We start from the raw sequence: 12,500 nt of genomic DNA, 5'->3' as shown, positions 1-12,500 counted from the left end.
CTCTGAGCCGCTCAGAGCTCTGCACACTTTACACGACACAGGAACGCCGCTGCTATCACTCGCCACCTTCACAGATGACTTGATCTGTTTCCTTCTCTTTGATTTGACTCCTGGATCTTTGACTCTTTTTCTCTTTGTTATCTCTGAAGAGTCCACTTTCTCCTCTTTGTCTGGTTTCCACTCTTCTTCTTCTTCTTCTACCTCGTTGTCGTCCTCCTCGTGGTCGCTGTCGGCTGCAGAGCGAGCAGAAGAGAGGGCGCTGAAGTCCTCTGATGTTCCACATTGTTCCCCGTCTTCCTTGGATCCCATTTGTCCAGAGTTCCTGCTCTCCACAGGACTCTTCTGAGAACTAAAGGAGGGAAAGTAAACAATATAAAAACACTTCCTGTTTGGCAGACTCTTGTTTATATTTAAGCTTTATAACATTTAAAGTCTTTAAATGTGATTTTTCACACTTAAATATATAAATCAAGTATCTCCTCTGAAAATAACTCTGTGAGTCATGACTGTCTACAATGGGTGTAACACCCGAGTCCCACTGTCTGTGATGTTTTCAGAGTTTTCAGAGTCCTATCTTCAGGACTCAGTCGGTCTCGGTCGGTCGAGGATTTACCTGGAGCCTAAAAATAAATCAGAAGTCCACATTAAGTTCAGAAGATCTGAAAGTAAAGGTCTTCATGGGACCAGAGACCAGAGACCAGAGTCCAGAGACCAGAGTCCAGAGACCAGGGACCAGAGTCCAGAGACCAGAGTCCAGAGACCAGAGTCCAGAGTCCAGAGACCAGAGTCCAGAGACCAGAGAGAAAAGAGAGACCAGAGACCAGAGTCCAGAGACCAGAGAGAAGAGAGAGACCAGAGACCAGAGAGAGACCAGAGACCAGAGACCAGAGAGAAAAGAGAGACCAGAGACCAGAGACCAGAGTCCAGAGAGAAGAGAGAGACCAGAGACCAGAGTCCAGAGACCAGAGACAGACCAGAGAGAAGAGAGAGTCCAGAGAGGAGAGAGACCAGAGTCCAGAGACCAGAGAGAGACCAGAGACCAGAGTCCAGAGACCGGAGTGAAGAGAGAGACCAGAGTCCAGAGACCAGAGTCCAGAGTCCAGAGTCCAGAGACCAGAGTCCAGAGTCCAGAGACCAAAGTCCAGAGACCAGAGACAGACCAGAGACCAGAGAGAAGAGAGAGTCCAGGGAGAAGAGAGAGACCAGAGACCAGAGACCAGAGACGGTTTTGATGGACCCACCTTTTCTCGGATATAAAACGCAGATCTTCCGCTCCCCGTGGACCGGAGGGACTTCTGGATCTCCTCTGGCATCAGCGTCTGTAGTTTCAGCGGCGTCAGTTTCCTTTTGGCGTTCACAGAGAAGGCGTCAAACCGTCCCGTTAGCTGAGGGAACGCCGACCTCAGCCGGTCCAGGAAGTCCGCCTCCTGCAGGCCCAGAGGACACATGACCTCCTGGACCTGCTTCCTGAGAACTACAAAATAAAATCATCAGATATCTAATGGAACAAAGTCTCTTTTGTTTTGATAAAACTGTACAGCAGGAAAGAAGCTCGGGCGCCATGGTCACGCCCCTTCACGCTGTGTGTGGCGTGCTGTTAGGACACGCGGGCCGAGCTTTAGCTAGCTGTTTGAATGATCTGTTTTCTACTTCTCACTCTCAGTCTTATCTTTCACTTCTCTTACCACATTTGGAGAGCGAGACGGCGTCGGCGTCCTGTAACAGACACACTCGTAGGTTTATGAGAGACTTCCTGTTCAGAGACGGCGCTCTGCAGGAACATAAAAAACATCAGGAAACAGGTCGTCCTCTGAAGTGACATCACGTCATATTGAACCTCGTGTTCTGGATCTGATCGTCCGGGTCCCTCGTGTCGTTGTGATCTAGAGTGGCGCCCGTCACCGGCTCGTCAGACGACGTCTTCTCCTCGCCCACAGTTTCCCGCTCAGCGAGGCTGAAGGTGTCACAGCTCTCCTCCACATCTGGACAGTGTGAGAAATCAAGATCAGGAACGTGTCGCTCGCTCCACGCTGTGTTTCAGGAGGTCAGTGGTCCAGTTTGAGACGCCGCTCTCTAAACTGGAACCAGTTTGATCCTGAACAGATCTGACCCAATAAAACTAAAACTCTTCTCTGAATCAGTCGTCAAGTCAACGTGAGATAAACATCGACTACCGACATCGAGACGCATAATGTGAATGTCTGTCAACGGGGCCGATACTGATGAGTCCCCAAATCAACGTCTAAAGTGGTGGCATCATTTAAAAATGCATGTTTTATATATAAGATTTTGCACGGACTTGCTCCTCCTCCTTTTGAAGGACTTTATAAAGTCTGCCAGTGGGATCGGCAGCAGGGGCCACAGCCCGAGGAGACTGTGAGGCCCCACACAGACGCACTACATTCAGACAAACTGTCCTGTCAGTCAAAGGAACCTCTCTCAGTAACTCAGTTTTAGAAAGTTTAAAGTCCATTAATTCAACGGGGGAAACCACCATCACTTTAAGTCCCTCCATTTTTCTGGACGTGCACGCACGCTTAAGTCCGACCGGAAAGCATTCTCACCGAAGGTTCCGCTTCATTTCTTCTTCTTTGGTGATTTTTTTGATGCAGGTGGCGTCCCTCTTACATTACTGCCATCTTGTGGTTAAAGTAAATACTACATGAAAAGATAGAAAGTAAGACTTAAAGGAAGAGTAGATCTCAGTCTCTCTGTGAGGAGGTTCCTGGTTTGAATCCCCGTCTGACGGGAGTCTCTCTGTGAGGAGGTTCCTGGTTTGAATCCCCGTCTGACGGGAGTCTCTCTGTGAGGAGGTTCCTGGTTTGAATCCCCGTCTGTCGGGAGTCTCTCTGTGAGGAGGTTCCTGGTTTGAATCCCCGTCTGTCGGGAGTCTCTCTGTGAGGAGGTTCCTGGTTTGAATCCCCGTCTGTCGGGAGTCTCTCTGTGAGGAGGTTCCTGGTTTGAATCCCCGTCTGTCGGGAGTCTCTCTGTGAGGAGGTTCCTGGTTTGAATCCCCGTCTGTCGGGAGTCTCTCTGTGAGGAGGTTCCTGGTTTGAATCCCCGTCTGACGGGAGTCTCTCTGTGAGGAGGTTCCTGGTTTGAATCCCCGTCTGACGGGAGCCTCTCTGTGAGGAGGTTCCTGGTTTGAATCCCCGTCTGACGGGAGTCTCTCTGTGAGGAGGTTCCTGGTTTGAATCCCCGTCTGAGGATGCTCGTTAGGTTAACTCCTGACTCTAAATTGTCTGTAGGTGTGAATGTGAGTGTCTGGTTGTCTGTCTCTATATGTCAGCCCTGTGATTGGCTGGTGACCAGTCCAGGGTGTAACCCCGTCTCTCGACCAATGACAGCTGGGATCAGCTCCAGCGTCCCGCGACCGCTAACGGGAAAAGCAGTATAGGTAACGGATGAATGGAAATGAACAATATTCTGTTTGTTTTGAATGAAGAACGTACACAAAGACAGTTTTAAAATTATTTTATTAAACAATGTTTTTATACAACTTCCTACTTTATGCTTTATGTGTTTAAGTGTAAAAAATGCAAAATGTAAGTAAGAGAAAGAGAAAAGAGAAGAATGTAAGAAGAATGTAAGAGAAAAACATTTTGAAGGAGCCATGAAGCAAACTGTTGAGAGAGATTTAGCTGTAAGTGAAATGAGACATTCAAAGATGCAGCAGTGTTCTTCTTTTCCATCACAGGGAGACACTGAGGACCACTATCTACGGAGAGCCTGAAGGGACAAACATGAGATCAATGTGAATAATCACACTGACGCTGACAGCCCTGGTTCAAAACAAAGGAATATTGTCTTTCCAAGCAGGTTGACCCTCGTTGGCCGGCCTTTACACCCCGCTGATCAGGAACATGCATAAAGAGAGATCACACAAAAAACAGAACATGGGCTTAACAGGAAATTATGTCATTACTTTATCCATGACATCACTCAGCGACCTCTTCTTTGGTAGGCGTGGTTACTCCCCAGGGCAGTCTGGGTAAGTAGTGTTCAAGCCACTCCCCCCAGCTGCTCCTCGGCTCCTCCCCTCCTCTCTTCACCTCCCATCCCCCGACCACCCAGTCCAGTTCCTCTCTCCCGCCCGCCGCCTCCTCCCTCTCCTCCCTCAGAATCACACTGTAACACTTTCTGGAGACTCCTCCAGTCGTCCCTCTGCTCACACCTTCACACTGTGCTCCTCCTCTCCTCCCTCCATCTTCTGCAGAGACACGACACTCCTCCACTACATCCTTCCACCCCTCTATCGCCTCCTCTTTCCTCACCTGACGGTACAAAGTCTTCCTGTACACTCCTCTTTCTTCTTCTTCTCTTGTTGCACCTCCTCCTGTCGGCTTTAAAGTGACAAGGAGTGGTTCAACTTTCCCCGCCTCTCCTTCCTCAGCCCTATCCTCCCCCTCCATAGCTTCTCCTTCCTCTCTGTTGACGTACAAAACAGAGCGGTACAAAGACATCATCCCTCCTCCTCCTCCTCCTACCTCCTCTTCCCTCCTGTTGCACGTTAACAGCCTCAATCCGTCTCTTCCTCCCTTCCTTGCGAGCGTCACAGTCAGCGGCTTGTACACCCTCCTGTACCAGACGATCAGCCTCCACACAGTCACCAATATGCAACCTGCCGACGCAACGCACAGCAGCAAGCAGCCGGCAAAAAGCCAACAGCAGAACAACCCGGCGCCCCTGACAGCGCCGACTTCAGCACGAGAAGGGGTGGAGCGGGTTGTGGCCGGGGTCGTAAAGGTTGTTGTGGCCCGGACTTTTTCTTGCAAAGTCGTCAATGTAACGGTCGAAGGAAAAGATTCGGTCGTCTCAGCAGGTGTTGTTTGCCAAGTGGTCTTTACACTCCCGGGACTTTCAGTGGTGGGTGTGACTGTGAAACGCGTGGGATCGGTCGTCACCGTGTCCAAACCGACCAACGTCATCTCGCTTCTGACCACCAACTCTGACCATTCAATGAGACTGGTGAATGTTTGGTACCAGGAGTGCGTGACTACTCTGGTGGACACTGTGGAGAGTTCTTCTTCGAGCAGCACAGGTGCAGCAGGTGTGGTAGGAGGTGGAGAAGAAACAGCAGGGATGGAGGTAGTGACAGTTTGAGTGACAGGATCACTTGGCGGTAAGATATCTCCTCTTAGATGACCTTCTGGTGGACATAGATCAGTTTCCTCCAGGTTCATCACAGGTGTACCTGCGTGCCTTGGTGGAGAGGCGCACTCCTTAGAACAGTTAAAACAATCCCGTCAGAGTCATCCAGTCAAAAAGTTTCTACATACAAATGTTTTTCTGTTTGTTCTACTCACCACTTTGAATGAACCATCAAGTACGTTTGGACCGTCTCTGATGTAGAAGTTGGTGTCAAATTCTAGGATGTATCTTTGCAGGTAAAGATTGGAACAGGTGCAATCCCAGGGGTTGTCTGTGAGAAACAGATAGGGCACTTCCTCCTGTTTGCTGAACCAACCATCTGGCATCACCCTGATCTGAAATCAAAAGGAAGTGGTTTTAGACACGACAAAGTTAAATCATTGAATGTAGCCACTCTTTTGTCTCTCCATGTAAGGCTGTTTCAGATCAGACACGATTGTTTGGTACCGTGCCCGAGCACGATAGCTCCCCCCTCCCCCGCTGGTCTGCGTTCACATTAGTAACATCCTTCCGTTAGGCCATATGTTTTGGACATGCCCAAAATTAAACGCATTCTGGTCTGACATCTTCAATACAATCTCATGCACGTGTGGAAGGAAGGTTGACCCAGACCCTGTCGCTGCAACTTTTGGGGTTGTCCCTAGCAACAGCGGGATACCCGGACATCAATCAGATTAGATTGCATTTTCAACATTATTAGCCTTAGGCTTTCCTCCTCAATTGGAAATCTCCAACCCCTCAATCTCACTCACGCTGGATTCGCGAGGTTATGTCAGTTCTTAAACTGGAAAAAATTAGATGCACGGTTCAGGGATCATCAAAGAGATTTTTAAAAACTTGGAACCCCTTCTTAGACTATTATGCAAACATATTTGATGCTAATACTCTAGACCAGTAGCCCACCCCCCCATCTCACCCCTACCTTCTCCCCCCTCTTTTCCCTTCTGTCTTTGCTCTTTCTTCTTTGTATTGCAGAACTCAATTTGTCTTTACTTATGCGTTCTGCTGCATACAGAAGTATCCCATATACTAAGTTTGTGGGATATGTACACCAGTGCAACATATGCACAACAAAGCTCCTCTGTCACTTTTATTTGTGTATGTATTTCTCTCTTCTGCTGTTCTTCCTTTCTTTTTCTTTTTTTTCTTTCCTCTTCTCTCTCCTTTTTCCTGTGTGACTGTGATTATTTCTGTGTACTATTGCTGAAAACTCAATAAAAATATTCTTTAAAATAAAAAAAAATAAAAAGTAACATCCTTCCGTACCCGCCTACACTTGATTATGTACACAGTCCGATGCAGCAGGGGGGCAGTACGCATATTGTCGTTTGCAAATCGGCCAGAAAGCATAAAGAACAAGTAACCATGGCAACCACTCACAGACAGACTGAGTCCATCCTACTATCAGTGGGTGTGGATGTTTTTGTTATTTTTCTGAGACGCCAACAACGACCCCTCTTCCTGCTTCCACGTCTACCGTGCAGCTCAGAGGAGGAAACGTACTTGAATCGAGACAACGTCTTCAAGCAGACTCAGGCACAGTATCAGAGTACGGTTACGTCTGATCAGATGACCTAACAGTTCTCAATCTAGAACAACCTTCATTGTATTTACATAACTTTGCATATATATATGACCAAGATGCTGCTGTACAGGACTGCTGCCAACAAAGTTATGACAATAAAGCAGCTGTCTATCTAAATGAACCGGACTTTGGGGTCAAGCGTACTCAGATCCGGGCCCTAGTGTCAACCCCCCCCCCCCCTTATTACTAGACTCTTCTCCTCTGTCGCCCCCCGGTGGTGGAATGAACTTCCAAACTCCATGTGATCTGCAGAGTCCCTCTGCACCTTTAAGAAAAAGCTAAAGACCCAGCTCTTTCATGAATACCTACTAACTTAATGATGATGGTCTCCATATTATTGATGATGATGATGGTAATGACGATGGTTTTTGTTTGATAACGACGACTTATAAGATGGTTTCTATACTGATTAGAGCTCTCAAGAACTGCCCTCAATGTTGTGCTTTGCCTCTGGTCACTTCCTGTCAGCACCTGTGTGTCCAATCAGACTCAAAGCTGATCGTTTGCTCTTACTGACATTGTTCCCTTTTTTCTAGATCCTTGCTTGTGTTGTTCTTACTCTCTGATGTACGTCGCTTTGGAGAAAAGAGTCTGATAAGAGAATTGTAGGATTACGACACAAAAACAAAAGTTCTGTACTGTTCATTCTCCAACCTTGTTGTCATTGATGTAAAGGAACTCTATGGCTGTGAAGGGGTGCAGCATTGACCCGGGAAGCACCTTGATGTGATTTGATGACAAGTCCAGGATCTAGAGAACAAGAAACACAATCACAGGGAAAGCAAATGAGAGTCGCTGTGTGGTGAGAACCCAGAGATACACACTTTGACACTTTAAACACATTTCAGCACACTGACTTGAAGTTTGCTGAGTCCGGAGAAGGTTTGGTCGCTCAGAGATCGGATGGTGTTGTTGTTGAGCCAGAGTTCAGTCAGATCGGGACAGGCGGAAAAGGAGCGGTCTGAGAGGGATGTCAGACGGTTTAACCCCAGCCGCAGAACACTGAGAGTGGGCAGGAGTGGAGAGTCACTGGGCGTCAGTTCTGGAATCTAAACAAACAGAAAACCTCGTCAACTGGCTCAACTTTACTGATTCAGTTTTTATTTACACGATAATAATCAGAAAGACACCTTGTTTCCTGTGAGGTCAATCTCATAGATCTCTGTGAAGAACTGGAAGGAGGACCAGGACAGACTGGAGAACAGGTTGTTGGGAAACAACAGAACCTAGAAGAAAACATTTAGAGCTGTCAGTGCTTCCTGTCAAACTGCCGTCTTATCATTTTAAACAGGAAGTTGCATGTGTCCTCCTGTCAGACACTCAGAGTCAAACAAGAAACGTTTCTATCTTTCTTTTACTGCAGAACCGGATGTTCGATGTGGTGTTCTGAAAATGTTCTGAAGTTTTCCTGTAGATGCAAACGGCCAAAGTTTTCAACCAGACGTTATCTAAACTGAATTCCTGCCAGCCTCTTTGGAAATTTTCAAATTAAGTCAGAATGAGTCAGCAGGAAATATTAATAACATCCACTACGAGCGAGGAGGCGAGGTGATGACGTGTAAACAGAGCGATCGTCATGAAGCTGCTTCATGTAGTCTCTTCTGCTCGCTGGTATTTTCTTTATATATTTAAAACCTGTCTTCAAAGTGTCGGCCTCACCTCAGGAGGATTTGAGGTGTCTGATGGGGTTCAGTGAAATTTAACTGGATGCACTTAGAGGTGAAAATAGAATATTATTAAATCACTAAAACCTTCAAGTGAAGGTCGTGAACAGACTTTGTTTCTGTGATCTCAGAAAGAAAATTAAACGTTTCAAATCAAATCTCTGGTTTCGACCGTGGAGCAGCTGGTCTGTGTTTCTTGTTGGCGTTACCTTGGTCTTTGGATCGAATCCGGCAGGGACGTCGCTGAGTCCGGCCGCTTTGCAGTTCTTAGACGGCCGATCGTCCTTGTCCATGATGTCCTGGCATCCGGACACGGTCGTAACCATGGCAACTTGATCCAGGAGGACGAAGAGGAGGAGGAAGAAGAGCTGCATTCTGCGCTGGTGTAACAACGATCGTCTCTGAGCCTCAGTCAGAGAAAATAAAACACCAACGCAGGAGATGACGGTCAATATACCAAACGTAATGTGTGTGTGTGTGTGTGTGTGTGTGTGTGTGTGTGTGTGTCTGTGTTGATTGACAGTAGCTGAAGCAGGAAGTGTGAAGAGTCCAGCTGCTTGTCTCTTGATAAGTGACTGATGCTCTTCATGTTTTTCTTCTCAACAGTTTTCCGTCTGTGTCATTTTTTTATTTGAATGTTTGACGCTTCACACTGACTTTCATTAAAGGTCTCATATTTAAGATCCTCTTCCCCATGTTCCTCTAACTCTAACATGTGTCTCCGTTTACAAACCCCCCAATTATGAGAAAAGTCCATCCTCTCCGTCTTCTGCCTGCTCCACTTTTCAGAAAATGTGTGCTCAAACAGGCCGTTTGGAGATTTTCCCTTCATGACATCACAAAGGGCAGTAGCCCCTCCCCCAGGTGGGTGACACTCCCACAGCTAGGTGTTTGTTCTGCCCTCTGAGTCTGCCTTCTCACCATAAACAATAGGACATGGAGCGAGAAAGACCGAGTACACCCAAGCCCTTAAAGAGAGGGGGCGTGGTCAGACACAGCTCATTTACATATTTAAAGGTACAGACACAGAAACAGCCTGTTCTGAGCAGGGCTGAAATAGAGGGGTTTATAGACATGATCAAATACAGGATCAGAGTGGATTTAGAACAAGAAACTTCACACACATGTTAAAGAGGAGCTCTGAGACTTATTTAAACTGAAGAAAAAGAAGAAGATATGTGACCTTTAATGGTTATTCTAGATTTAAAACATCAGGTATCATAAATCTGAAATCAAATAAAATCTAAAAATGTGTGTTTCATGTTTCTGTGGTCAGATTTGACACGTAAACAACGTGTTGAAACGAGGCTGAAAAAAGGATCGACTTAAAGTCTCAGTCTGTATCATCTCTTCAGTTGTGTTTTCACTGTGTGTGTGTAATGTTTTGATTTAACTCTCCGAGCCACTGTAGTTTGGACCTCTCTGGAAAGGGGAAACAGTGAAGGAGGAGGGGACTCAGGTTCAGGTTTTCAGTCTTGTTGACACTTTATTGCCTCGTGTTGTCTGCAGGTAGAGCCTGAGATTGGTTCCTGATACAACAACAACAACAACAACAACAACAACACAGACACAGCCACACAAGTGAGGGGCTCTGAGCCAATAGGAGGAGGGCTAGACCATGATGTCATCATGTCCGCGTCATGTCTGAGTCCTGAAGTGACGTCATGTGCCGACGTCACAGATTCTGAGGTCGTGATTGGAGCAGAGGCGTAAGGAATGGGCGGGGACAGTCGCCGAGGGAAGGGAGGGTGGACATTAAATGTTCAGGAATTCCGCAGAGTCGGGTTGTCATGGCAACAGCATCCCCAAATCCCTCTCCCAGGCCCCTCCCCCTCCTCAAAACTCCCAAAAAAAAGGACCAAAACTTAACAATTAGATGAAAAAAAAAAGTCAAATCAGTTTTATAAAGTTAAACAAACTTAAGATAATGATTCTAAATTAACCCTGAACACACACACACACACATTTAACACACACACAGACATTTAACACACACACACACACACACACACACACACACACATTAACAATCAGGCAGTTGCATGAGGGCGAGAAGCTCCCTTTAGCAGCATCCAAAAGACCCCAACATTAACGTATAACTTTATAATAATTATGATATTAATGAAAGTGATGATGGTGTGATGACATCACAAAGCAAACATGTAGGCGGGGTTAAAATACTCGGGAAAGCAGGAAGCAAATGAGTACACAAAGAAAAGAACCCGAAGTTTGAAATAAAAAAATCAAAACATCAGAAAATTAAAAAAAACAAAAAACTAAAAGGAAACATCGTTTCCCATCATGCCCGGCGGTGGCAGCAGGTTTTCAAGATTGTCCTGTGATTGGTCAGATCAGAGACAGCAGAGCAAATGAGGCAGAAACATGATCCTGCTGATGTCATGCGTCTCCGGCCAATCACAATCATTTCTTGTGTTTTTTGTCATCATCGTCAACATTATCGTCACCATGGCGACTCCTTTTCCGACTTGTGCGGCCAGAGGGAGCGCTCCCATTGGTTGGTTCTACAGTCAGAGAGCACAACGACGCTCTACTCGTCATCTCCCACAATGCCCAACATCGTGTGGGCGGGGCTTAATCTCTCAGCTCCTCCTGACAGTGAACGCGTCCTCACTCAGGGCGGAGAAATGCACCGAGGCTGTGTTCAGGGTGGCGTGGAAAGCTGGGTATTTGTGGCAGAGAGGGTCAGTGAACACAACATGATAAAATAATCTCCCTACATCATTAAATGTGCGCACATCTTGATTTGAATATTAACCAGCAACGAGAAGCGAAATTAATCAAACGTTCAGTCATTTATTGAGCAACACATTGATGGTAGGACGCCGGTTTTCAGGTAACCATGGAAACGTCAGTGTTTGTTTGCAGTCCAGAGCCAGAAAGAAACCAAACATCTGTCTATGAAGTAACAACAAATAAGATAAAGCCACAAATTCCCAGCATCCTGACGTCAGTGAAGGCAGCACTTAATTCCCTCCCGTCTCGTCTGATGTGGACAAAAGTTTTCAGTATTTCAGATCCTTTAAATTCTCACGCAACATATCGTAGTGTCTCGTTTTACTTCCATCTTATTTTACCTCCACTCTGTCTCTTCTCACATTTCCCATAATTCCTTGCTAACACGGCCCTACGTAGACCCATAATCCATCCAGTTTCCTACATCTCACACCGCCACCATCTTATCAGATAAGTTTCCTACATCTCCCATGAGGCATCACTTCCCACATTTCCCACGATTGCCAGAGACAGTGAAGGTGTCGCAGCCTGTTTTTAAAATAGATAAAAACGTCAAAAACACTTCAAATATACACACAGCTCTTTAAAAATAGATTCAACATGCAAGTCGACAGATTTTATCCTCCGTCCGTCCTTCCTTCTGTACAGCAGCGTGTCCGTCAGCTCCTCGCTCTCCTGTAGGAGGCGCCACAGAGCAGCTTTCTTTGGTTTATAGCGCTCAGCAACGCAGCATTCAAGTCGCACAGGAGAAACAGGAAATACGAGCTCCAACCTTCAGTAAGTGTTTCTAACTCAGGGAACAAAACCATTTTATTTTCTATTTCTTTTTTATGTGTTTTAAAGGTAAATGTTTGTCCTTTAATGACGTTAAGATTTTCAAAATAATTAAAATAACTCGTTCTGAGCTTCTTCTGAAGTCGCACAAACTGTAAATCCCATAAAACATGAATGTTGCGCTGGTAGGCTAGGCTAGGCTAGGCTAACACTTTCACCTGTGCAAAACTTGACCTTCTGTAGCATTGTCCACATAAAATATTAGCTTGATGCTAATTTCCCACCCATGGCGCCCAGAGCAGCGCAAGCTAACTAACACGGACCGCTCTGGCTGAACCAGGCTAGTTAGCCTCCTGGGCTAACGGCGGCTAACACTCGTTTAAGAACAAACACTCTTAGAGAGAAAAACAAACCGACGTTCTTCATCTTTGAGTAAAAACAGCTTCAACAGGAGACTCCTGCTAACAGTAGCTAGCCCCGGGAGCTAACACCTAAGCTTCAAGGCACCTCGTTATAAACGACCAATCAGAAGCAAGATATCAGCGATCAATAAAAAAACAAAAAAATAATCT

General features: G+C 46.2%; 3 protein-coding genes and 1 long non-coding RNA gene across 5 annotated transcripts in view; 1 reads left to right on the top strand and 3 right to left on the bottom strand.

The window, feature by feature from the left end:
* LOC132958100 (mucin-2-like) overlaps positions 1-12,500 on the bottom strand; it is a 175,558-nt gene that overhangs the window by 23,721 nt on the left and 139,337 nt on the right. The gene's annotated exons all lie outside the window — the stretch shown is intronic.
* LOC132958130 (uncharacterized) lies at positions 3,267-3,897 on the top strand. Its single transcript, XR_009666726.1, has 2 exons — positions 3,267-3,529; positions 3,563-3,897. It is a non-coding gene; the product is annotated as an uncharacterized LOC132958130 (long non-coding RNA).
* LOC132958104 (platelet glycoprotein Ib alpha chain) lies at positions 3,460-8,999 on the bottom strand. The gene is made up of 6 exons (XM_061030722.1): positions 8,610-8,999; positions 7,867-7,962; positions 7,594-7,785; positions 7,391-7,486; positions 5,307-5,486; positions 3,460-5,222 (listed from the first exon to the last, which is right to left on the bottom strand). The coding sequence occupies exons 1-6, from the start codon at positions 8,772-8,774 to the stop codon at positions 3,939-3,941; spliced, it is 2,013 nt and encodes a 670-aa protein (XP_060886705.1). The 5' UTR covers positions 8,775-8,999; the 3' UTR covers positions 3,460-3,938.
* Positions 9,861-12,500, bottom strand: part of kif1c (kinesin family member 1C) — a 47,860-nt gene continuing 45,220 nt past the window's right edge. For both annotated transcript variants that reach the window (XM_061030716.1, XM_061030715.1), the window contains one exon: positions 9,861-12,500. This exon is cut by the window's right edge and continues 1,332 nt beyond it. The gene's annotated coding sequence lies outside the window, so the exon portion shown is untranslated.

Source organism: Labrus mixtus, chromosome 23 (genome assembly GCF_963584025.1).
Source record: "Labrus mixtus chromosome 23, fLabMix1.1, whole genome shotgun sequence".
In the NCBI taxonomy this organism is placed as follows: domain Eukaryota; kingdom Metazoa; phylum Chordata; class Actinopteri; order Labriformes; family Labridae; genus Labrus; species Labrus mixtus.
The sequence above is the reverse complement of the archived record's forward strand: the minus strand, read 5'-3'. Positions and strand labels throughout refer to the sequence as shown.